Source organism: Cyanistes caeruleus, chromosome 37 (assembly GCF_971803275.1).
Source record: "Cyanistes caeruleus chromosome 37, bCyaCae1.hap1.1, whole genome shotgun sequence".
In the NCBI taxonomy this organism is placed as follows: Eukaryota; Metazoa; Chordata; class Aves; order Passeriformes; family Paridae; genus Cyanistes; species Cyanistes caeruleus.
In genome coordinates this window covers 365,560-391,674 of record NC_141738.1, presented here as the reverse complement: position 1 = coordinate 391,674, position 26,115 = coordinate 365,560, and the positions used below count along the sequence as shown (strand labels likewise).

Sequence of the window (26,115 nt, the reverse complement as noted above, 5' to 3'; positions counted from 1 at the left end):
CTAAAAAAGAAAGGGGAAGGAACCAAAACAGGACCCAAAAGAGAGGAAAAGGAACCAAAACAGGACCCAAAAGAGGGGAAAGGACCCAAAAGAGGGGAAAGGAACCCAAAACAGGATCCAAAAGAGGGGGAAAGGACCCAAAAGAGGGGAAAGGACCCAAAAGAGGGGAAAGGAACCCAAAACAGGACCCAAAAGAGGGGGAAAGGACCCAAAACAGGACCCAAAAGAGGGGAAAGGAACCCAGAACAGGACCCAAAAGAGGGGGAAAGGACCCAAAAGAGGGGAAAGGACCCAAAAGAGGGGAAAGGAACCCAAAACAGGATCCAAAAGAGGGGGAAAGGACCCAAAACAGGACCCGAAAGAGGGGGAAAGGACCCAAAAGAGGGGAAAAGAACCCAAAACAGGACCCAAAAGAGGGGAAAAGGACCCAAAAGAGGGGAAAGGACCCAAAACAGGACCCAAAAGAGGGAAAAAGGAGGCAAAACAGGACCTGAAAGAGGGAGAAGAAACCCAAACCAAGGAGGAAAGGGCCAAAAGCAGAGGTCCGAGTGTCGTGGGGTGTTGTGGGGTGTTGTGGGGAGTCCCTCCCTGTGCCGGGTGCAGGGTGCAAGGAACAGGCTCGGGAATATCCCACGGGACACGGGAACATCCCACGGGACACGGGAATATCCCACGGGACACGGGAATATCCCACGGGAATATCCCACGGGACACAGGAATATCCCACGGGACACGGGAACATCCCACGGGAAACGGGAATATCCCACGGGACACGGGAATATCCCACGGGAATATCCCACGGGACACGGGAATATCCCACAGGACACGGGAATATCCCACGGGAATATCCCACGGGACACGGGAATATCCCACAGGACACGGGAATATCCCACGGGAATATCCCACGGGACACGGGAATATCCCACAGGACACGGGAATATCCCACGGGACACGGGAATATCCCACGGGACACGGGAATATCCCACGGGAATATCCCACGGGACACGGGAATATCCCACGGGACACGGGAACATCCCACAGGACACGGGAATATCCCACGGGAATATCCCACGGGACACGGGAATATCCCACGGGAATATCCCACAGGACACGGGAATATCCCACGGGACACGGGAATATCCCACAGGACACGGGAATATCCCACGGGACACGGGAATATCCCACAGGACACGGGAATATCCCACGGGACACGGGAATATCCCACGGGACATGGGAACATCCCACGGGACACGGGAACATCCCACGGGAATATCCCACGGGACACAGGAATATCCCACAAGACATGGGAATATTCCACAGGACACAGGAATATCCCACGGGACACGGGAATATCCCACGGGACACGGGAATATCCCATGGGACACGGGAATATCAAACGGGACACGGGAATATCCCACGGGACACGGGAATATCCCATGGGACACGGGAATATCAAACGGGACACGGGAATATCCCACGGGACACGGGAATATCCCACGGGAATATCCCATGGGACACGGGAATATCCCACGGGACACGGGAATATCCCACGGGAATATCCCACGGGACACGGGAACATCCCACGGGACACGGGAATATCCCACGGGACACGGGAATATCCCACGGGACACGGGAATATCCCACGGGACACGGAGACATCTACCGGGACACGGGAACATCCCACGGGAATATCCCACAGGACACGGGAATATCCCACGGGACACGGGAATATCCCACGGGACACGGGAATATCCCACGGGACACGGGAATATCCCACGGGACACGGGAATATCCCACAGGACACGGGAATATCCCACGGGACACGGGAATATCCCACAGGACACGGGAATATCCCACGGGACACGGGAATATCCCACGGGAATATCCCATGGGACACGGGAATATCCCACGGGACACGGGAATATCCCACGGGACATGGCCCCGGCACCTCGGGGACTTCCGTCCCGCTGCGGACGGGGGCAGGGGACGGACGGGGAGGGACAGGGACACTCGGAGGGGACAGGGACACACCGGGAGGGATGGGGACACTCGGAGGGGACAGGGACACACCGGGAGGGATGGGGACACTCGGAGGGGACAGGGACACACGGGGAGGGATGGGGACACTCGGAGGGGACAGGGACACACCGGGAGGGATGGGGACACTCGGAGGGGACAGGGACACACGGGGAGGGATGGGGACACGTGCAGAGGGACAGGGACACTTGGAGGGGACAGCGGTACACAGAGGGGTACACGGAAAGGGGGGGGACGGGGACAAGGACAGGGACAGGGACAGGGACAAGGACAGGGACACACACAGGTAGACAGGCTGGGGGGCGGGGGGGGGAACACGATGACACCAGGACGTGTCGGAGGGTGCTGCCACCAGAAGGCGCATTGCGACAACAGCCGCACCCGGTGGCACCCAGCTCAGTGACAGCCAGCTCAGTGACACCCAGCTCAGTGACAGCCAGCTCGGTGACACCCATCTCAGTGACACCCAGCTCGGTGACACCCAGCTCAGTGACACCCAGCTCAGTGACACCCAGCTTGGTGACAGCCTGCTCGGTGACACCCAGCCCGGTGACACCCAGCTCAGTGGCACCCAGCTCGGTGACACCCGGCTCGGTGACACCCGGCTCGGTGACACCCAGCTCAGTGTCACCCAGCTTGGTGACACCCAGCTCAGTGACAGCCAGCTCAGTGTCACCCAGCTCGGTGACACCCAGCTCAGTGGCACCCATCTCAGTGACACCCAGCTCAGTGACAGCCAGCTCAGTGACAGCCAGCTTGGTGACACCCAGCTCAGTGACACCCAGCTCAGTGACAGCCAGCTTGGTGACAGCTCAGTGACACCCAGCTCAGTGACACCCAGCTCAGTGACAGCCAGCTCGGTGACACCCAGCTCGGTGACACCCAGCTCAGTGACAGCCAGCTCAGTGTCACCCAGCTCGGTGACACCCAGCTCAGTGACACCCAACCCGGTGACACCCAACCCGGTGACACCCAGCTCAGTGACACCCAGCTCAGTGACACCCAGCATGGTGACACCCAGCTCAGTGACACCCAGCTCGGTGACACCCATCTCAGTGACACCCAGCCTGGTGACACTCAGCCCGATGACACTCAGCCCGATGACACCCAGCTCGGTGACACCCAGCCCAGTGACACCCAGCTCAGTGGCACCCAGCTCGGTGACACCCATCTCAGTGACACCCAGCCTGGTGACACTCAGCCCGATGACACTCAGCCCGATGACACCCAGCTCGGTGACACCCAGCCCAGTGACACCCAGCTCAGTGGCACCCAGCTCAGTGACACCCAGCGTGGTGACACTCAGCCCGATGACACTCAGCTCGGTGACACCCAGCTCAGTGACAGCCAGCTCAGTGACAGCTCGGTGACACCCAGCTCGGCGTCACCCCGCCCAGTGTCACTCCGCCCAGTGTCACCACGTCACCCCGCAGCTGCCACCGCCCACGGCCGCCCTTTGTCCTGTCCCCAGCCTGTCCCCAGGAGCTCCATGGCGGTGGTGGCCGCTCTGGGTCCCTTGGGCGTGGTGGCCCTGGGCACCTTGGTGCTGGCCCTGCTGCTGCGGTGGCTCTGGGATGGGCTGGTGGCTGTCACCCGGCTCCGGGCCACTTGTCACCAGCTGAACAAGTTCCCGGTCCCCCCCTGGCGCAATTGGTTGTTGGGACACACCGGCATGGTGAGGGGACAGCGGGGACAGGGTGGTGGCAGCGGCAAAGGGACAGTGGGGACAGGGTGATGGCACCTTTGAGGGGACAGTGGGGACAGGGAGATGGCACTTGGGGGAACAGTGGGGACAGGGTGGTGGCACCTGTGAGTGTGGGGACAAGGTGGTGTCACCTGTGAGGGTGGGGACAGGGTGGTGGCACCTTTGAGGGGACAGTGGGGACAGGGTGGTGGCAGTGGCAAAGGGACAGTGGGGACAAGGTGATGGCACCTTTGAGGGGACAATGGGGACAGGGAGGTGGCACTTGGGGGAACAGTGGGGACAGGGTGGTGGCACCTGTGAGGGTTTGAACAAGGTGGTGGCATCTGTGAGGGTGTGGACAGGGTGGTGGCACCTGTGAGAGGACAGTGGGGACAGGGTGGTGGCAGTGGCAAAGGGACAGTGGGGACAGGGAGGTGGCACTTGGGGGGACAGTGGGGACAGAGGTGGTGCAAGTGGCAAAGGGACATTGGGGACAGGGTGGTGGCACTTGGGGGAACAGTGGGGACAGTGTGGTGGCACCTGTGAGGGTGTGAACAAGGTGGTGGCACCTGTGAGAGGACAGTGGGGACAGGGTGGTGGCACCTGTGAAGGTGAGGACAAGGTGGTGGCACCTGTGAGGGTGGGGACAAGGTGGTGGCACCTGCGAGGGTGGGGACAGGGTGGTGGCACCTGTGAGGGTTTGAACAAGGTGGTGGCACCTGTGAGGGTGGGGACAGACACACGTGTCCCCGAGGCCGGCAGTGTCCTGAAGGCTCCCTGTGCCCGGTGACACAGCTGTCCCCTGCTGTCCCCTGCTGTCCCCAGGGCCAGAGCACGGAGCAGGGCCTGCAGCAGGTGGACGCCTTGGTGGCCCGGTACCGTCACGGCTGCCTGTGGTGGGGACTGCCCTGGCTGCCCGTCCTGCGCCTCTTCCACCCCAGCACCCTCCGCCCGCTCCTCAGCGCCTCAGGTGGGACACCACACGTGTCCCCAGGGCCACCCATGGCTGTCACCAAATGCCACCCCCCGTGGCCAGGCCAAGTGCCGGCCCGCGGTGGCCACCGAGCTGTCCTCGCGGTTCCCAAAGGTGTCACCGTGGCCAGCCTCTGGTTGTCCCCCAGCCCCGGTCCTTTGGTGGCCGTGGGTGCTGGAGAGGGTCCCCAGCCGGCTGTGGATGGGTGCGGGGTCCCCACCCAGGGGACCCGATGCCACCCCGGTGAGTCCCCGCCCTCCTGTCATTGTCCCCTACAGCTTTCGTGGCCCCCAAGGACAAAACTTCCTACGGCTTCCTCAAGCCCTGGCTTGGTGAGTGGAGAGGGTGACAGTGGGGACAGCACCCCTGGGTGTCCCCAGGTGGGTCTGGGTGTGTCACAGGGGAGGGGACAGCACCCCTGGGTGTCCCCAGGTGGATCCGGGTGTGTCACAGGGGTGGGGACAGCACCCCTGGGTGGCCCCAGGTGGGTCCGGGTGTGTCACAGGGTTGGGGACAGCACCCCTGGGTGTCCCCAGGTGGGTCCGGGTGTGTCACAGGGTTGGGGACAGCACCCCTGGGTGTCCCCAGGTGGATAAGGGTGTGTCACAGGGGAGGGGACAGCACCCCTGGGTGTCCCCAGGTGGATAAGGGTGTGTCACAGGGGACAGGGACAGCACCCCTGGGTGTCCCCAGGTGGATCTGGGTGTGTCACAGCGGACAGGGACAGCACCCCTGGGTGTCCCCAGGTGGATCTGGGTGTGTCACAGGGGAGGGGACAGCACCCCTGGGTGTCCCCAGGTGGATCTGGGTGTGTCACAGGGGAGGGGACAGCACCCCTGGGTGTCCCCAGGTGGATCTGGGTGTGTCACAGGGGACAGGGACAGCACCCCTGGGTGGCCCCGGGTGGGTCCGGGTGTGTCACAGGGGTGGGGACAGCACCCCTGGGTGGCCCCAGGTGGGTCTGGGTGTGTCACAGGGGAGGGGACAGCACCCCTGGGTGTCCCCAGGTGGATCCGGGTGTGTCACAGGGTTGGGGACAGCACCCCTGGGTGTCCCCAGGTGGGTCCGGGTGTGTCACAGGGGTGGGGACAGCACCCCTGGGTGGCCCCAGGTGGATCTGGAGATGTCACAGGGGTGGGGACAGCACCCCTGGGTGTCCCCAGGTGGGTCTGGGTGTGTCACAGCGGACAGGGACAGCACCCCTGGGTGTCCCCAGGTGGGTCTGGGTGTGTCACAGGGGAGGGGACAGCACCCCTGGGTGGCCCCGGGTGGGTCTGGGTGTGTCACAGGGGTGGGGACAGCACCCCTGGGTGTCCCCAGGTGGGTCTGGGTGTGTCACAGCGGACAGGGACAGCACCCCTGGGTGTCCCCAGGTGGGTCTGGGTGTGTCACAGGGGTGGGGACAGCACCCCTGGGTGTCCCCAGGTGGGTCCGGGTGTGTCACAGGGGTGGGGACAGCACCCCTGGGTGGCCCCAGGTGGATCTGGGTGTGTCACAGGGGTGGGGACAGCACCCCTGGGTGGCCCCAGGTGGGTCTGGGTGTGTCACAGGGGACAGGGACAGCACCCCTGGGTGGCCCCAGGTGGATCCGGGTGTGTCACAGGGTTGGGGACAGCACCCCTGGGTGGCCCCAGGTGGGTCCGGGTGTGTCACAGGGGTGGGGACAGCACCCCTGGGTGTCCCCAGGTGGGTCTGGGTGTGTCACAGCGGACAGGGACAGCACCCCTGGGTGTCCCCGGGTGGGTCCGGGTGTGTCACAGGGGAGGGGACAGCACCCCTGGGTGTCCCCAGGTGGATCTGGGTGTGTCACAGGGGTGGAGACAGCACCCCTGGGTGGCCCCAGGTGGGTCTGGGTGTGTCACAGGGTTGGGGACAGCACCCCTGGGTGTCCCCAGGTGGGTCTGGGTGTGTCACAGGGGTGGGGACAGCACCCCTGGGTGTCCCCAGGTGGATCCGGGTGTGTCACAGGGGAGGGGACAGCACCCCTGGGTGTCCCCAGGTGGGTCTGGGTGTGTCACAGCGGACAGGGACAGCACCCCTGGGTGTCCCCAGGTGGGTCTGGGTGTGTCACAGGGGTGGGGACAGCACCCCTGGGTGGCCCCAGGTGGGTCTGGGTGTGTGACAGGGGTGGGGACAGCACCCCTGGGTGGTCCCCAGGTGGGTCTGGGTGTGTCACAGGGGTGGGGACAGCACCCCTGAGTGGCCCCAGCTGGGTCTGGGTGTGTCACAGGGGTGGGGACAGCACCCCTGGGTGTCCCCAGGTGGGTCTGGGTGTGTCACAGGGGTGGGGACAGCACCCCTGGGTGTCCCCAGGTGGATCCGGGTGTGTCACAGGGGACAGGGACAGCACCCCTGGGTGGTCCCCATGTGGATCCGGGTGTGTCACAGGGGTGGGGACAGCACCCCTGGGTGTCCCCAGGTGGGTCTGGGTGTGTCACAGGGGTGGGGACAGCACCCCTGGGTGTCCCCAGGTGGATCCGGGTGTGTCACAGGCGTGGGGACAGCAGCCCTGGGTGTCCCCAGGTGGGTCTGGGTGTGTCACAGGGGTGGGGACAGCACCCCTGGGTGTCCCCAGGTGGGTCTGGGTGTGTCACAGGGTTGGGGACAGCACCCCTGGGTGGCCCCAGGTGGGTCTGGGTGTGTCACAGGGGTGGGGACAGCACCCCTGGGTGTCCCCGGGTGCGTCTGGGTGTGTCACAGGGTGGGGAAAACACCCCTGGGTGGCCCCAGGTGGGTCCGGGTGTGTCACAGGGGTGGGGACAGCACCCCTGGGTGTCCCCAGGTGGCTCCAGGTGTGTCACAGGGGTGGGGACAGCACCCCTGGGTGTCCCCAGGTGGGTCTGGGTGTGTCACAGCGGACAGGGACAGCACCCCTGGGTGTCCCCAGTGGATCTGGGTGTGTCACAGGGGAGGGGACAGCACCCCTGGGTGCCCTCGGCCGAGCCCGGTGTCCCCTCGGCAGGGGAGGGGCTGCTGCTGAGCGGCGGCGAGCGCTGGGCGCGGCACCGGCGGCTCCTGGCGCCCGCCTTCCACGGGGACGTGCTGCGGGATTACCTGGGCACCTTCAACCGGAGCACCCGCGTGCTGCTGGTGAGACACCGCGACGGGCGGGGTCCCCGCCTGCACCCCGAAACATCGCGGCTGTACCCCAAAATATCGCTGCTGTACCCCAAAACATCACGGCTGTACCCCAAAATATCCCTGCTGTACCCCAAAATATCGCTGCTGCACCCCAAAACATCACTGCTGTACCCCAAAATATCGCTGCTGTACCCCAAACTATCGCGGCTGTACCCCAAAACATCACTGCTGTACCCCAAAATATCGCTGCTGTACCCCAAAATATCGCTGCTGTACCCCAAACTATCGCGGCTGTACCCCAAAACATCACTGCTGTACCCCAAATCATCACTGCTGTACCCCAAAATATCGCTGCTGTACCCCAAATCCTGACCCGCACCCCAAAACATCGCGGCTGTACCCAAAATCCTGACCTGCACCCCAAAACATCACTGCTGCACCCCAAATCCTGACCTGCACCCCAAAACATCGCTGCTGTACCTCAAAACATCATTGCTGCACCCCAAATCCTGACCTGTACCCCAAACCCCGAGTCCTGCACCCCAAATTCTGTCCTGCACCCACTGCTGTGCCCTGAGTCCTGCCCTGCACCCCATCCTGCACTCCAAATCCTGCACCCCAAATCCTGTACCCCAAATCCTGCACCCCAAATCCTGCACCCCAAAACCTGCACCCCAAATCCTGCACCCCAAAATCTGCACTGTCCCGTACCCCAAATCCTGCATCCCAAATCCTGCACCCCAAATCCTGCACCCCAAATCCTGCATCCCAAAACCTGCACTGTCCCGTACCCCAAATCCCATACCACAAATCCTGCACCCTAAATCCTGCACCCCAAATCCTGCACCCCAAATCCTGCACCCCAAATCCTGCATCCCAAATCCTGCATCCCAAAACCTGCACTGTCCCGTACCCCAAATCCCATACCACAAATCCTGCACCCTAAATCCTGCACCCCAAATCCTGCACCCCAAATCCTGCACTCCAAATCCTGCACCCCAAATCCTGCACCCCAAATCCTGCATCCCAAAACCTGCACTGTCCCGTACCCCAAATCCCATACCACAAATCCTGCACCCTAAATCCTGCACCCCAAATCCTGCACCCCAAATCCTGTACCCCAAATCCTGTATTGTCCCACACCCCAAATCCTGCACCGTCCCGTACCCCAAATCCCGTACCCCAAATCCTGCACCCCAAATCCTGTATTGTCCCGCACCCCAAATCCTGCACTATCCTGCATCCCAAATCCTGCACTCCAAATCCTGCACCCCAAATCCCGTACCCCAAATCCTGCACCATCCCTTACCCCAAATACTGCACCCCAAATCCTGCACCCCAAATCCTGCACTGTTCCGTACCCCAAATCCCATACCACAAATCCTGCACCCCAAATCCTGCACCCCAAATCCTGCACCCCAAATCCTGCACCCCAAATCCTGCCCTGTCCCACACCCTGACCCCAAATCTGCCCCGTCTCCCAACCTGTGCCTGTCCCTGTCCCCTGTCCCCATCCCTGTCCCTGTCCCTGTCCCTGTCCCTGTCCCTGTCCCTGTCCTGTCCCTGTCCCCTGTCCCTGTCCCCTGTCCCTGTCCTGTCCCTGTCCCTGTCCCTGTCCCTGTCCCTGTCCCTGTCCCCTGTCCCTGTGCCCTGTCCCCTGTCCCTGTCCCTGTCCCTGTCCTGTCCCTGTCCCCTGTCCCTGTCCCTGTCCCTGTCCTGTCCCTGTGCCTGTCCCTGTCCCTGTCCCTGTCCCTGTCCTGTCCCTGTCCCCTGTCCCTGTCCCCTGTCCCTGTCCTGTCCCTGTCCCTGTGCCCTGTCCCTGTCCTGTCCCTGTCCCTGTCCCTGTCCCTGTCCCTGTCCCTGTCCCTGTCCCCTGTCCCTGTGCCCTGTCCCCTGTCCCTGTCCCTGTCCCTGTCCCTGTCCCTGTCCTGTCCCTGTCCCCTGTCCCTGTCCCTGTCCTGTCCCTGTCCCTGTCCCTGTCCCTGTCCCTGTCCCTGTCCCTGTCCCCTGTCCCTGTCCCCTGTCCCTGTCCCTGTCCCCTGTCCCTGTGCCCTGTCCCCTGTCCCTGTCCCTGTCCCTGTCCCTGTCCTGTCCCTGTCCCCTGTCCCCATCCCTGTCCCTGTCCTGTCCCTGTCCCCTGTCCCTGTCCCCTGTCCCTGTCCCCTGTCCCTGTCCTGTCCCTGTCCCCTGTCCCTGTCCCTGTCCTGTCCCTGTCCCTGTCCCTGTCCCTGTCCCTGTCCCCTGTCCCTTTCCCCTGTCCCTGTCCCTGTCCTGTCCCTGTCCCTGTCCCTGTCCCTGTCCCTGTCCCCTGTCCCTGTCCCTGTCCCCTGACCTGACCCGGTCCATCCCCACAGGCCAAGTGGGGGTCAGCGGTGGCCGCTGGCGTGGGGCCGGTGGAGCTGGAGGTGCTGCAGCCCCTGAGCCTCCTCACCCTGGACACCCTCCAGAAATGCATCTTCAGCCACGAGAGCCACTGCCAGGAGTGAGTGACACCTGTCCCCGCTGGCCAATCCTGGTGGCCCTGCCATGGACCCTGCTGGCCATCCTGGGGGCCATGGTGACACTGCCATGGTCCCTGCTGGCCATCCTGGTGGCCATGGTGACCCTGCCATGGTCCCTGCTGGCCATCCTGGGGGCTGTGGTGACACTGCCATGGTCCCTGCTGGCCATCCTGGTGGCCCTGCCATGGACCCTGCTGGCCATCCTGGGGGCCATGGTGGCCCTGCCATGGTCCCTGCTGGCCATCCTGGGGGCCATGGTGACACTGCCATGGTCCCTGCTGGCCATCCTGGGGGCTGTGGTGACACTGCCATGGTCCCCACTGGCCATCCTGGTGGCCATGGTGGCCTTGCCGTGGTCTCCGCTGGCCATCCTGGTGCCCGTGGTGACCGTGCCGTTGTCCCTGCTGGCCATCCTGGGGGCTGTGGTGGCCCCACCATGGTCCCCACTGACCATCTTGGGGGCCGTGGTGGCCCCACCACAGTCCCTGCTGGCCATCCTGGGGGCCGTGGTGGCCCTGCCATTGTCCCTGCTGGCCATCCTGGCGCCCCCATTGTTCCCATTGGCCATCCTGGCCCTGCAATTGTCCCTCTTGGCCATTCTGGTGGCCCCAATGGCCCCGCCATGGTCCCTCTTGGCCGTGCTGGTGGCCCCAATGGCCCCGCCATGGTCCCTCTTGGCCGTGCTGGTGGCCGCAATGGCCCCACCGCGGTCCCTCTTGGCCATTCTGGTGGCCCCAATGGCCCCGCCGTGGTCCCTCTTGGCCATTCTGGTGGCCGCAATGGCCCCGCCATGGTCCCTCTTGGCCGTGCTGGTGGCCCCAATGGCCCTGCCGCGGTCCCTCTTGGCCATTCTGGTGGCCCCAATGGCCCCACCATGGTCCCTCTTGGCCGTGCTGGTGGCCCCAATGGCCCCGCCATGGTCCCTCTTGGCCGTGCTGGTGGCCCCAACGGCCCTGCCATGGTCCCTCTTGGCCATTCTGGTGGCCCCAATGGCCCCACCATGGTCCCTCTTGGCCGTGCTGGTAGCCCCAATGGCCCCGCCGTGGTCCCTCTTGGCCGTGCTGGTGGCCCCAATGGCCCCGCCATGGTCCCTCTTGGCTGTGCTGGTGGCCGCAATGGCCCCGCCATGGTCCCTCTTGGCCATTCTGGTGGCCCCAATGACCCCGCCATGGTCCCTCTTGGCCATGCTGGTGGCCCCAATGGCCCCGCCGTGGTCCCTCTTGGCCGTGCTGGTGGCCCCAATGGCCCCGCCATGGTCCCTCTTGGCTGTGCTGGTGGCCGCAATGGCCCCGCCATGGTCCCTCTTGGCCATTCTGGTGGCCCCAATGACCCCGCCATGGTCCCTCTTGGCCATGCTGGTGGCCCCAATGGCCCCGCCGTGGTCCCTCTTGGCCGTGCTGGTGGCCGCAATGGCCCCGCCATGGTCCCTCTTGGCCGTGCTGGTGGCCGCAGTGTCCCCCGTGCTGTCCCCGCAGGCGGCCCAGTGAGTACATCCAGGCCATCCTAGAGCTGAGCTCCTTGGTGGTCCGGCGCCAGCTGCGGCCACTCCTCCACCCGTGGTGGCTCTACAGGCTCTCCTCCGATGGCCGGCGCTTCGCCCGCGCCTGCGCCACCGTCCACGCCTTCACCGCCGACGTGGTCCAGCGCCGGCGCCACGCGCTCGCCCGCCTGGGCCACCAGGCCTGGCTGGACAGCCGCCGCGGACAGGGCATGGACTTCATCGACCTCCTGCTGCTCGCCAAGGTGGGGCCGGGCTGGTGGCCATGGGGGCATGCAGGTGGTCAGGAGGGTGGTGGTGGCCATGGGGAGATGATGGTGGCCAGTGGGATGGTGGTGCCTGTAGGGTGGTGGCCATGGGGAGATGATGGTGGCCACAGAGCTGGTGGCCAGTGGGATGGTGGTGCCTGTACAGTGGTGGCCATGGGGTGACAATGGTGGCCACAGAGCTGGTGGCCAGTGGGATGGTGGTGCCCATAGGGTGGTGGCCATGGGGAGATGATGGTGGCCACAGAGCTGGTGGTGCCTGTAGGGTGGTGGTGGCCATGGGGTGACAATGGTGGCCACAGAGCTGGTGGCCAGTGGGATGGTGGTGCCCATAGGGTGGTGGCCACGGGGAGATGATAGTGGCCACAGAGCTGGTGGCCAGTGGGATGGTGGTGCCTGTAGGGTGGTGGTGGCCATGGGGAGATGATGGTGGCCATGGATGGGATTTGGCCATAGACCAGTGGCCCCAGGTGGCCCATGGCTCATGTCACCCCCCCAGGACGAGAATGGCCACACCCTGTCAGACGAGGACATCGCGGCTGAGGCCGACACCTTCATGTTTGAGGGTGAGCACGAGCTCCCAGGTGCCACCTGGGGCGGGTGGCCAGTCCAGTGTCCCCTCAGTCACCCAACGTCCCCACAGGCCACGACACCACAGCCAGTGGCCTGGCATGGCTCTTCTACAACCTGGCCGGCCACCCTGAGCACCAGGAGCGCTGCCGCCGGGAGGTCCAGCAGCTCCTGGCCGGCCGGGACACTGCGGACATTGAATGGTGAGATGTCCCCAGGGGCCACCTCTGGCCACCTGGCTGGAGGTGCCACCCCCCACACGGTGCCACCCCCGCTTGTCCCCAGGGAGGACCTGTCCCAGCTGCCCTTCACCACCATGTGCATCAAGGAGAGCCTGCGGCTGCACCCTCCCGTCACCGCCGTGTCCCGGCGCTGCACCCAGGATGTCCCCCTGCGCGATGGCCGTGTCATCCCCAAGGGTATGGCATGGCCAGGGTCACCCCCGTGTCACCTCCCACCCTCCCCTGCTGCCCCTCAAGTGGCCATTCCCATCCCACCAGGGGTCATCTGCCTGATGAGCATCTACGGGACCCACCACAACCCAGACCTCTGGCCCGAGCCTGAGGTAGGGCCACCCTATGATGTGTCCCCGTCACCGTGGTGGTGACAGCTGCGTCCCCGCCGCGTGACAGTGTCGGTGTCACCCCAAGGTGTTCAACCCCCTGAGGTTCAGCCCAGAGAACAGCAAGGGACGGTCCCCGGCATCCTTCATCCCCTTCTCTTCTGGCCCTAGGTACGTGGTGGGGCGGGGACAGGAGTGTCCCCAGGTGCCACCCCCATCCCTGGCTGGCTGGGGTGACAGCTGGGCTCACTGGGGTGGCAGTGGGGTGACAACGACAGTGGGGATGTGGTGGCAGGAACTGCATCGGGCAGAGCTTTGCCATGGCCGAGATGAAGGTGGTGGTGGCATTGACGCTGTCCCGCTTTGTGCTGCGGAGGGACACGGCGAGGCCGCCCCCGCGCCGCAAGCCGGAGCTGATCCTGCGCGCCGAGGACGGGCTCTGGCTGCTGCTGGAGCCGCTGGCGGGAGTGGCCTGAGGGACACGGGTCACCAGGACATGGGGACAGCCCGCCAGGCGGGTGTCACACCCCGGGGAGGAGCTGGGAATAAACGGTAGCATGAAGGGGATGGTATCGTGGTGGTGGTGGTGGTGGGGATGTGTTCTCCTCGGTCATGGGACATCTTATGGCATGGACGTGTCCCCTAGGCCACCTGTCATCATCCGTGACAACCCACATGTCACCATCTGTGTGACCTCTCATGCCCAATATCCCCATCCATAGCCATGTCTGCACCCATGTCCATGTCACCGTCCTCATCCCCACCACTTCCCATGTCCCACCATGTCCCCATCCATGTCCCCATCCCCACCATGTCCCACCATGTCCCATGATGTCCCCATCCATGTCCACATCCCCATCCCCACCATGTGCCACAATGTCCCCATCCATGTCCCCATCTCCACCATGTCCCCACCATGTCCCACGATGTCCCCATCCATGTCCATGTCGCCATCCCCATGCCCACCATGTCCCCACCCATATCCCACCATGTCCCCACACATGTCCTACCATGTCCCCATCCATGTCCCCATCCCCATTCCCACCATGTCCCATGATGTCCCCATCCATGTCCCCATCGCCACCATGTCCCCATCCATGTTCACATCCCCATCCCCACCATGTGCCACAATGTCCCCATCCATGTCCACATCCCCACCCTGTCCCGTGATGTCCCCAGGTCCCATGATGTCCCCATCCATGTCCATGTCCCCATCCCCACCATGTCCCACGACATACCCATCCACGTCCCCATCCCCACCATGTGCCACAATGTCCCCATTCATGTCCACGTCCTCACCATGTCCCATGTCCCACCACGTCCCCATCCATGTCCCCACCCATGTCCCACCATGTCCATGTCCCCATCTCCATCCCCATCATGTCCCCACCCATGTCCCACCATGTCCCCATCCATGTCCATGTCCACGTCCCAACCATGTCCCATGTCCCACCATGTCCCATTTCCCACCATGTCCCCGTCCATGTCCATGTCCCCATCCCCACCATGTCCCCACCATGTCCCATGATGTCCCCATACATGTCCACATCCCCACCATGTCCCATGATGTCCCCATCCATGTCCACATCCCCACCATGTCCCCACCATGTCCCACCATGTCCCATTTCCCACCATGTCCCCGTCCATGTCCATGTCCCCATCCCCACCATGTCCCCACCATGTCCCACCATGTCCCATTTCCCACCATGTCCCCGTCCATGTCCACATCCCCACCATGTCCCCATCCATGTCCATGTCCCCTCCATGTCCCATGTCCCATGATGTCCCCATCCATGCCCATGTCCCCATCCCCATCATGTCCCTACCCATGTCCCATGATGTCCCCATCCATGTCCCCATCCCCACCATATCCCGTGTCACACCATGTCCCCATCCATGTCCATGTCACCATCCCCACCATGTCCCCACCCATGTCCCACAGTGTCCCCACCATGTTGCAGTCCCCATCCCCACCATGTCCCCTGTCCCACCATGTCTTCATCCATGTCCGTGTCCACGTCCCCATTACATCCCCTGTCCCACCATGTCCCATGTCCCACCATGTCCCTGTCCATGTCCATGTCTCCCCATCTCCTCATCCACGTCTTAGTTCAAGATCTTTATTTTTATTCAACTGTTGGGTGAAGGGATGAAGGAAAATGGAAGAAAAACAAAGCCAGAATACCAGGATTTAGGTGTCCCTGCTGGGTGAGCATCCATGGGCCTGCGTAGGTGGAAAAAACATTTGTTAGCTGAGTTTCCACTCCATTGTCTCCAAAATCTTGGTGTTTTGCCCTGGTCCATCACCACCTGGCTGTAAAAGGTACCTGAGGGCCAGAGACAATTAAAATCATGGAATGACAGAGGTTGGAAAAGATCTCCAAGACCAACCGCTATTCCTTGACACCATCACAAGAAATGACTGAACACAAGAGATTTTTTGAGGTTGAAAGTAAAAAAATCCACTTTTGCCAATGAGTTCCGGACGTCATTCTGCATCCCAATTTTTGTCCTGCTGAGCCCAGGTGAGCACAGGGAGCCAGGGAGATGTGGACACCACCAGCCAGGTGTCTTCCCAGCACGGATCACCAGGAGCACGGATCACCGAGTCCCTGCCCAGCGAGGCTCACTGGGGATCATCCAGAGCAGGATGGAGCTGGGGCAGCGCACAAAGCTCTTCCCGCACGCGGGGCACGCGCAGGGCTTCCCTTACCGGGCCCTCCCTTGCTGTTGGCTCACGGTAGAGCTCTGGGTGAAGCTCTGCCCACACTGGGGACACTGTTAGGGTCCCTCCATGCTGTGGGTCTGCTGGTGGGCGATAAGCCTGGAGCGGTAGATGAAGCTCTTCTCACACTGTGAGCACTTGTAGGGCGTCTCCCTGGTGTGGATCTTCCGGTGGATGTTCAGGTAGGATCTCTGGGCGAAGCTCTTCCCACACTCTGAGCACTTGTAGGGCCTCTCCCCGCTGTGGACCCTCTGGTGGATGATCAGGTTGGAGCGCTGGCTGAAGCTCTTCCCACACTCGGAGCACTTGTAGGGACATTCCCCGGTGTGCAATGACTGGTGGATGATCAGGTCAGTGCTGTCACGGAAGCCCTTCCCACATTCCCTACACACATAGGGTCGCACCCCAGTGTGGGTCAACTGGTGCCTGACCAGGTGGGAGCTCTTCCTGAAGCCCTTCCCACATTCCTCACACTCGTACGGCCGTTCCCCGGTGTGGATCATCCGGTGGCGGATCAAACTGGAGCTGATGCTGAAGCTCTTCCCACATTCCCCACATTCGTAGGGCCGTGCCCCGGTGTGGATCCTCTGGTGGACAGTCAGGTGGGAGCTGACGCTGAAGCCCTTCCCACACTCCCCACATTCATAGGGACGCTCCCCGGTGTGGACGGTCTGGTGGCGGAGCAGATCCGAGGTGTCTCTGAAGCCTTTCCCACACTCCCCACACTCATAGGGCCGTTCCCCCGTGTGGATCATCTGGTGGCGGAGCAGGCGGGACCTTGTGAAGAAACTCCTCCCACACTCCAAGCACTGGTGGGGCTTCTCCCCATCCTGGAGCTTCTCATGGACCACCAGCTCAGAGCTCTGGCCACATCTCTGTCCACCTTCCTGGCACAGGGTGGGTCTTTCCTCCTCAGAGCACCCTGGGCTGGGTTTGGAGCCCCTCCTCCTGAGGGATCTCCGCGGCTTTTCCTCCCCATTGGATTCCTGTGCTGTGGAGCCGCTCAAAACGGCCTCTTCCACCAGGTTCTGCCCCAGGGTTTTGTCCTCCCTGGTCTCCATCCTCAGCTCCTTGTCTGGGGGAGGAAGGACAAGGAGAGGATGGGATTTGCCTCCGTGCCAGAGGGAAGGGGAAGGAGATCCCCCCAGTGCGTCCCCGGCAGGACGGCGTCGGCAGCGGGGTTGTCCTGCAGCCGGGGGCCAGGCTGGGCTGGGAGATGGAGCAGGAGAGAGAGGGAAAGGGGCACTGACTTCCTCCTCACCTGCCTGGCTGTCCTGGGGCATCTTCCTCTTCCTCACAGCCTTCTCCTCCTCCATCTGGCCAAGGTTTGGGAATGAGAAATCCTGGTTTGGGGGAAAAACAAGGTGTGAGTGCCTTGGCTTTGAAGGTCCCACTGCCCAAATCCATCTCCAGAGGTCACCGCGGCTCTGGTGCCCAGAAAAATCCCCAAACGTAAAGCAGGAGGCCAAAGAAACTCTCCCAGCACTTCCCCCCGTTCCAGAGCCCTTCCTTTGGGGGTCCCGTGGCTCCTGGGGACGCCCCCTCCCCCGGCTCCTGCTCAGCCATGCTCAGGGGGTGTCGGGGCTGCCAGGGCTCATCCTCCCCCGATTCTGCCTCGGCTCCCGGGGCTCCCGGGCTCCCTTCTTCAGCATCCCCCACTCCAGACACTCACGCCTTCCCCTCCCCGACAGCGCTCCGAGCTTCGCCCGACCCGGACCCCACTCATCTCCAGGCCCCACCGCCCCTCCAGGCTGCCGCAGCTCCCCCAGCTCTGCTCTCGCCCCCTCCCCACGCCGGGGCTCCCGCGCTTCATTCCCCGCCGGGACCGGGCCATTCCCGCCGGAACCGGGCCATTCCCGCCGGAACCGGCCATCCCCGCCGGGACCGGGCCATTCCCGCCGGGACCGGGCCATCCCCACCGGCACCGGGCCATTCCCGCCGGCACCGGGCCATTCCCCGCCGGGACCGGGCCATTCCCGCCGGGACCGGGCCATTCCCGCCGGGACCGGGCCATTCCCGCCGGGACCGGGCCATTCCCGCCGGGACCGGGCCATTCCCGCCGGGACCGGGCCATCCCCGCCGGGACCGGGCCATTCCCCCCGGAACCGGCCATTCCCCCCGGAACCGGCCATTCCCCCCGGAACCGGCCATTCCCGCCGGGACCGGGCCATCGCCACCTGCAGCCCCCAAACCCCCCCAAGGGCCATGTGCGGCTCGGCTCCGGACTCCTCCAACATCCAAAAACATCCCCTCATCATAGAATATCACCTCTCCCACCGACACACAAATCTATTTGGGACTCCATTCCCAAATCCGCCCGCTCCCAACCCCCATCCTCCCCCCCCCAAAAATAAAATCCCAAACCCTCGGAGATGCGGCGAGAGATTTGGGGCGAGCTTCCCCCGCCGATGCGGGGACCTGCTCCTGCTCCTCCTCTTCCTGCTCCTCCTCTTCCTCCCTCCCTCTTCTTCCTCCCGCTCCTCCTCCGCCGCCTTCCCGACCCCCCTTTCCCCCCGCTTTTCCCCCCCGCTCTGCCCCACCGTCGCCAGGTTGATTTTTAATGAAGGCCTTAGCTTCTCTATGTGAAAAACGAGGTGAAAAACATAATTTTTATGGAATTTAAAAGTTTAATAAAAAAAAGACAATTAGGAGAAAAAAAATAAAGTGTACAGATACGGCCGGGTGTCTCTGTATTCACCTCACTAACAAAGGATTGTCCCTTAAAAACAGAATCCTGCTACATATCCATAAATTCTCACACATATCCATAAATTCTCACACATATCCATAAATTCTCACACATATTCAGACATTCTCACACATATCCATAAATTCTCACACATATCCATAAATTCTCACATATATCCATAAATTCTCACACATATCCATAAATTCTCACATATATCCATAAATTCTCACACATATCCATAAATTCTCACACATATCCATAAATTCTCACACATATCCATAAATTCTCACATATATCCATAAATTCTCACACATATCCATAAATTCTCACACATATTCATAAATTCTCACACATATCCATAAATTCTCACACATATCCATGAATTCTCACACATATCCATAAATTCTCACACATATCCATAAATTCTCACACATATCCATAAATTCTCCTTAGGATCTTTGGTGTTCTTCAATTTAGTTTTCTCTTGCCCCCTTCCCAATAGATCAATCTTCTTGGCGCCATCGAGATTTACATTCTCTGATACCAGGAATGCAATAAATTCCTCCCCCCAGAGTTCTGGGCACTGCTGTCTTCATCTGGATAAGAGAGTTTAAAAATGCAGGAGTTCTCTAGTTATTTTTTTTTTTTCTTCTCAGTCTTTGGGTTATACAAACAAAAGCAGTTTTTATTTTAACACTATGCCATAGCCTAACATATATGCATTATACTACTATTTCTAAATTTCATTAATAACAGAAATAAACAAAACTATATTAATACAACAAAATTTCTCATTCTTATAACATTCATTTTAATATTTGCGAAAAGCCAGCAATATAAAATGTATCTATAACATCTAAAATCTTGAATTCTTCAAAGTTTTTGTCTCCTCGCCCCTGAGCCATGAAGGCCACAGAGGAGCCCCCGCTTTCCCAACTCCTTCCCACGGCCACGAGCCTGGGGGAGGCATCCAAGCCCAGCCTCACGCTGGGTTTTAGGGTTAAAAAGTGTTTATTAGCAGCTCTGGGCCGATGTGCAGGGTCCCCCCCTAATACACACAGCCCTGAGTGCAGGTGAGCACAGGCTGTTTATTTACAGAAATATTGAATATAAATGCATATTCATAACCCAGTTACCACCCACTCTCCGCTTCCCATGCTAATTAGGAAAAAAGCAATTAAGCATGTGTGGTTTGATCCTTGAAATGGGTCAGTGGTGTTTTTATGGGGAGGGGTCACAGAAGGGAGGAAGGGATATGGCTCTTCCTCGTTCGGACCTTTCTACCTTTTCCATGCAAAGTGACAAATGAACCCCTGGCCAGGCTCCAAGCTGCCTGTCCTCAATGGGTTTCTGATTTGCAATTATCTTCTGTTCTTCAAGTTCCTCACCAGATTCTCACCATTTCTCATTACAAGCCCAGCTGAACAAGCATAAAGCTGACAGATAATTAGTTATTAGCCAATGATTAACCTCTAATTTTAGCAAAGCCTCTCTATCTACCTTTAATTTTAGCAAGGCACATCTATTTGTTTTAATTAGCTGTCGTGAAGTTTATTTTTAATGAAGGCCTTAGCTTCTCTAAAACCTTGAATTCTTCAAAGTTTGTGTCTCCTCGCCCCTGAGCCATGAAGGCCACAGAGGAGCCCCCGCTTTCCCAACTCCTTCCCACGGCCACGAGCCTGGGGGAGGCATCCAAGCCCAGCCTCACGCTGGCACTGCTTGAAGTGACTCTGTCCCGCAGCGCTGACAAACGGCCAAGGTGATCCAGGCACAGACAGCGAATTATTCAGGAGGAGAAATGATCTGACACAAAGAACTCGATCCCGATCGTTCACCGCGGGGTCGAGAAGCCAAAGCTGCTCCTGGTGCTGGACAGAGTTAACAGGGTGTGCTCTACTAAAGCACGGACAGAGAGAGGGTGGAACAAAGAGAAGGAAGGAGAGGAAGAGAGGAAGGGGATTTGCCCCCGTGCCAGAGGGAAGGGGATCTCCCAATCCTTCGCTGTCTCCACGGCTCTCAGCGGCACCTGCTGAGCCCCAGCCACGGCTCTTGCCCGTTTCTTTCCCTCTCCGACACCTCCTTCCCGCTTCTCCCCCTGGCATTTCTCGTTCGCTGAAACACACAGCATGAGAAATGCTGCGCGCTCTGCGCACCCCATTTTCGGTGAGCCCGGGGGATTGCAGGCTGCCAGGGGCTGATCTGTTCCCAAGGGAAAGTTTCTTGGCAAATCTCACACTCAAGGACAGCATTTGGAAATCATCTTGCTTTCTCCAAACAGTGCTGAATAACTGCAGACAGCACGTTTTTCTCTTGTCCCACCAATGGGACACGAGCTGGTGTTCCCTTATCTCACCACGATAACCCTGTAGCGCGGGACCCTATAAAAGCTGAAAAGTTTGTAGAATAAAGGCCCCTTTTAGCTACTCGTGGTGTGTGCTGTGAACCCACACTGATACACCGTGTCCAACAGCCACAGCGCTCCTCTCAGAGCAGAGTTTGAGTTCCTCTCCAGTTTTGAAGAGGTTTCATCAAGGACTAGAAAGGGAGAACCAGAAAGCAAAAGGTGCAGGTGCCCGGGTGCGTGGCACAGCCAGAACACAGCCTCAGTCTGCAGCCTTTTTATACCTTGTCACCTGCCCCGGCACAGCTCCCTTGGGAAGCGGGGCAGAACCAGCACCTTGGGAGCCTTGGCAATTCCTCTCTTGGATCCATGGCTCTTGCTGCAATGATGGGGAATCTGTTTCCACAGCACAACACCCCACATCCCTCCCAAGAGCCCTCAGATCGCACAAACCCATCATCGCCCACATCCCCTGGATGTTCATCCCATGTCCCCACCATGTCCGTGTCCCTTGATGTCCCCACCCATGTCCATGTTCCTACCATGTCCCCATTCATGGCTCTCCATGTCCCCACCCACTCCCGTGTCACCCATGTCACCACCCATGTCCATGTCTCCATTAATGGCTCTCCATGTCCCCACCCATTCCTGTGTCACCCATGTCCCCACCCATGTCCATGTTCCCACCATGTCCCCATTCATGGCTCTCCACGTCCCCACCCATTCCCGTGTCACCCATGTCACCACCCATGTCCATGTCCCCATTCCTGGCTCTCCATGTCCCCACCCATGTCCATATCCCCATTCCTGGCTCTCCATGTCCCCATCCATGTCCGTGTCCCTTGATGTCCCCACCCATGTCCATGTCCCCACCATGTCCCCATTCATGGCTCTCCATGTCCCCACCCATGTCCATATCCCCATTCCTGGCTCTCCATGTCCCCACCCATGTCCGTGTCCCTTGATGTCCCCACCCATGTCCATGTTCCCACCATGTCCCCATTCATGGCTCTCCATGTCCCCACCCACTCCCGTGTCACCCATGTCACCACCCATGTCCATGTCTCCATTAATGGCTCTCCATGTCCCCACCCATTCCTGTGTCACCCATGTCCCCACCCATGTCCATGTCCCCACCATGTCCCCATTCATGGCTCTCCATGTCCCCACCCATTCCTGTGTCACCCATGTCACCACCCATGTCCATGTCCCCATTCATGGCTCTCCATGTCCCCACCCATGTCCATGTCCCCACCATGTCCCCATTCATGTCCATGTCCCCATTCCTGGCTCCCCATGTCCCCACCAATGTCCATGTCCCCATTCATGTCCATGTCCCTTGATGTCCCCACCCATGTGTATGTCCTCAAAATGTCCCCATTCCTGGCTCTCCATGTCCCCACCCATGTCCGTGTCCCCCCCTCAGATTCCTCTTTGTCTCCAGCCCCACCAGGACAGCTGTGGATGGCTGGAGCTGGCACTGACCCCATGGGCGTGCGAGGGCCAGACCTGCCACGCCGGCGCCTCCGCTGCCACCTGCAGCCGGACGCCACCGCTTTGTCCTGCACCACGGTGGCCAAGGTGGCCAGCAGTGACCATGGGCTCTTCTGGGGGCAGCTCTTCCAGCTGGCCCTGCTCCCTCACCCTGGCCAGGTGCTGACCAGCCAGGGCTGCCAGTGGTGCCCTCACCGTCCCACCGGCTGTGCCGGTGGCGGCCCGGCAGCCCCTGGAGCGCCGGTGCTGCGTTCGGGGACCACAGGATCATGTCCAGGGATGCTCCAGTGAGCAGGAACCAGCATGGGACACCAACGGGATGGGCTGTGCTCAGGAAACCATTTATTCAGCAGGAACAAACTCAGATCCAGAGACAGAGAGCACTGAAGGGAGGCTGGGTGACGGGTTTTGTGGGACAGAACCAGGGTGGAGTTCAAGGCTGGGGACTTTTAGGAACACAGCAAGGGAGAAACCTCAGGAGCTCAAACCCAATCAGAACCAGACAGGTCCTACAGAGGATCGGGAGCATCAGGAGGAGCTGGGGCTGCGCCGCCACCTCAAATATTTCTTCGTGAGTCCCCGTGACAAACACCGGGCCCACTCGGGCTGCAGATCGCTCATCCTTGTCACAGTCCAGGTGACACCAGGGCAGCAGGGACACCAAGCATGGGGGGCTGTGACGGGGGGAAGAGGGCACGGGGACACGGGGACACCAAGGACAGCAGGTAGAGGGGGCACAGGGACATCGGGGACGGGGCACAGGGACATCGGGGGCGTTGGGAAGGTGGTGTCAGGACACAGGGGAGGGGGCACACGGACACGAGGTGGGGTCAGAGGGACGTCAGGGAAGCAGAGGGACATGGGGACATTGGGGAGGGGGTGTCAGGACATGGGGGAGGGGACACAGTGACACCATGGAGAGTGTCTCTTGGAGGGGGAGGGGTGTTTTGGGTTCCCCTGGGGACACATCGCTGGGGTCTGGACACTACAGTGGCCCCAAAAGAGGGGACCGCCAGACCGTGTCCCCTTGGGGGGGATGGAAAATTCCATGGGAACGCTCACCAGGCTCGGAGGGGACTGACATGTGACATACCCCTACCCCACCACAGGGCCCCTTTTCCTGTGTCCCCCCCACAGTGTCACCTGCTGTCACCTGGAGCCACCCGTGTCCTCACCCTGCTATTGAGTAGCGCCGTTAATTAATTAGAGCTAATTATGGCCACGGGGAGGGATTTGGAGCAGGAAGAGCCCCAAGGAGGATGATGAAGTCCAGAGTCTCAGGTGTTCCTGGGGCATTTGGGGACAACAGGGGGGACATGAGCGTCCCCAAGGAGATTCCCCCTCATCTCCCATGGGACACCCGTGTCCCTGAGATTGTTCTGGACCTGCTGGGCCAGGGGCCGCTTCGGCCGTGCCGTACCCAGGGCTGGCCAGTCTCTGGGGGGACCCAGCAGAGCCTGTGTCTCCTCCTTGGTCCAGTGTCATCCCCTGTCCCAGTGTCCCTCTACCCACTCCACAGTGTCCCCATGTCCCCCTGTGCCATCCCCTGTCCTGGTGTCCCCCTACCCGCTCCACAGTGTCCCCATGTCCCCCTGTCCCGGTGTCCCCCTACCCTCTCCACAGTGTCCCCATGTCCCCCTGTGCCATCCCCTGTCCCGGTGTCCCCCTACCCGCTCCACAGTGTCCCCGTGTCCCCCTGGGTCCGGTGTCATCCCCTGTCCCAGTGTCCCCCTACCCTCTCCACAGTGTCCCCATGTCCCCCTGTGCCATCCCCTGTCCCGGTGTCCCCCTACCCGCTCCACAGTGTCCCCATGTCCCCCTGTCCCGGTGTCCCCCTACCCGCTCCACAGTGTCCCCATGTCCCCCTGTGCCATCCCCTGTCCTGGTGTCCCCCTACCCGCTCCACAGTGTCCCCATGTCCCCCTGTCCCGGTGTCCCCCTACCCGCTCCACAGTGTCCCCCTGTCCCCCTGTGTCATCCCCTGTCCCGGTGTCCCCCTACCCGCTCCACAGTGTCCCCATGTCCCCCTGTCCCGGTGTCCCCCTACCCACTCCACAGTGTCCCCCTGTCCCCCTGTGTCATCCCCTGTCCCGGTGTCCCCCTACCCTCTCCACAGTGTTCCCCTGTGTCATCCCCTGTCCTGGTGTCCCCCTACCCGCTCCACAGTGTTCCCCTGTCCCCCTGTGTCATCCCCTGTCCTGGTGTCCCCCTACCCTCTCCGCAGTGTCCCCATGTCCCCCTGTGCCATCCCCTGTCCCGGTGTCCCCCTACCCGCTCCACAGTGTCCCCATGTCCCCCTGTCCCAGTGTCCCCCTACCCTCTCCGCAGTGTCCCCATGTCCCCCTGTGCCATCCCCTGTCCCGGTGTCCCCCTACCCGCTCCACAGTGTCCCCATGTCCCCCTGTCCCAGTGTCCCCCTACCCTCTCCGCAGTGTCCCCATGTCCCCCTGTCCTGGTGTCCCCCTACCCGCTCCACAGTGTCCCCCTGTCCCCCTGTCCCCCTACCTGCTCCACAGTGTCCCCCTGTGTCATCCCCTGTCCCGGTGTCCCCCTACCCGCTCCACAGTGTCCCCGTGTCCCCCAGTGTCATCCCCTGTCCCCCCCGCCCAATCCCCAGCTCCTCCCTGCCCCCACGTCCCCTCTGTCCCATCCCGTTCTGATTCCTGGTGTCCTTGTCCCCCCATCCCGGACACCCCCTCCCCTCATTGTGACCCCCCGCCCCCCATCCCCAGTCCCTGGTACCTCCTGCTCCTGTGTCTTGGCCCCATTCCCATCGCAGCCTCTGATCCCAGTCCCATTCCCAATCCCTATTCCCATTCTCGATCCCAATCCCTGTCCCGTTCCCATTCCCTATCCCACACTCCCGTATCTTATTCCCAGTCCCATTCCCAATCCCTATTCCCATTCTCGATCCCAATCCCAGTCCCGTTCCCATTCCCTATCCCACATTCCTGTTCCCATTCTGTCATTCCTTATCTCATTCCCAGTCCCATTCTCGATCCCAATCCCAGTCCCATTCCCATTCCCTATCCCACACTCCCGTATCTTATTCCTATTCCCAGTCCCATTCCCATTCCCCTATTCCATTCCCAGTCCTTTTCCCATTCCCAGTCCCATTCCCATTCCCCTATTCCCTTTCCCATTCCCAGTCCCATTCCCATTCCCCTATTCCCTATCCCATAACCGGTCCTGTTCCCATTCCCCATTCCCCATTCCCCATTCCATTCCTGGTCCTATTCCTATTCTCCCATTTCGATTCCCAGTCCCGTTCCCATTCCCCTATTCCCTACCCCATTCCTGGTCCTATTCCCATTGCCCTATTCCCTATCCCATTCCCGGTCCTTTTCCCATTCTCCCATTCCCGGTCCCGTTCCCATTCCCCTATTCCCTATTCCATTCCTCCATTCCTCCATTCCTCCATTCCTCCATTCCTCCATTCCTCCATTCCTCCATTCCTCCATTCCTCCATTCCTCCATTCCTCCATTCCTCCATTCCTCCATTCCTCCATTCCCGGTCCCGTTCCCATCCCCGGCCCCGCCCACCGGCCCCACTCACGTTACAATAACCCACAGTCCTGGCCCCGCCCACCGCCCGTGCGCACCAATCACCGCGCACGACCGCTCTCTGATTTTCATGGCCACGCCCCAATAGACCGCACCGTTGCTGGCCACGCCCATACATCTGGCCACGCCC

General features: G+C 61.1%; 2 protein-coding genes across 2 annotated transcripts; one reads left to right on the top strand and one right to left on the bottom strand.

Moving 5' to 3' along the window:
* Positions 1–3,453: 3,453 nt before the first annotated feature.
* LOC111922001 (cytochrome P450 4F3-like) lies at positions 3,454–13,734 on the top strand. The gene is made up of 12 exons (XM_086871821.1): positions 3,454–3,712; positions 4,547–4,691; positions 4,973–5,026; positions 7,657–7,784; positions 10,130–10,257; positions 11,752–12,019; positions 12,540–12,606; positions 12,684–12,813; positions 12,896–13,029; positions 13,111–13,175; positions 13,261–13,343; positions 13,468–13,734. Exons 1-12 carry the CDS (start codon positions 3,527–3,529, stop codon positions 13,646–13,648), a joined length of 1,569 nt encoding a protein of 522 aa, XP_086727947.1. The 5' UTR covers positions 3,454–3,526; the 3' UTR covers positions 13,649–13,734.
* Positions 13,735–15,278: 1,544 nt separating this feature from the next.
* LOC111946068 (uncharacterized) lies at positions 15,279–18,384 on the bottom strand. Its single transcript, XM_086871843.1, has 3 exons — positions 18,262–18,384; positions 17,159–17,240; positions 15,279–16,972 (listed from the first exon to the last, which is right to left on the bottom strand). The coding sequence occupies exons 2-3, from the start codon at positions 17,211–17,213 to the stop codon at positions 15,954–15,956; spliced, it is 1,074 nt and encodes a 357-aa protein (XP_086727969.1). The 5' UTR covers positions 17,214–17,240; positions 18,262–18,384; the 3' UTR covers positions 15,279–15,953.
* Between the last annotated feature and the right edge of the window lie 7,731 nt (positions 18,385–26,115).

Bases quoted from the DNA above. Each gene is read 5' to 3' on its own strand.
- LOC111946068 (XM_086871843.1), bottom strand. From the start codon at position 17,213: ATGGAGGAGGAGAAGGCTGTGAGGAAGAGGAAGATGCCCCAGGACAGC. The intron at 16,973-17,158 runs GTGAGGAGGAAG...TTCCTCCCCCAG, and splicing joins GCCCCAGGACAGCCAGGCAG to ACAAGGAGCTGAGGATGGAG.
- LOC111922001 (XM_086871821.1), top strand. From the start codon at position 3,527: ATGGCGGTGGTGGCCGCTCTGGGTCCCTTGGGCGTGGTGGCCCTGGGC. The intron at 5,027-7,656 runs GTGAGTGGAGAG...TCCCCTCGGCAG, and splicing joins CTTCCTCAAGCCCTGGCTTG to GGGAGGGGCTGCTGCTGAGC. The intron at 10,258-11,751 runs GTGAGTGACACC...CTGTCCCCGCAG, and splicing joins CACGAGAGCCACTGCCAGGA to GCGGCCCAGTGAGTACATCC.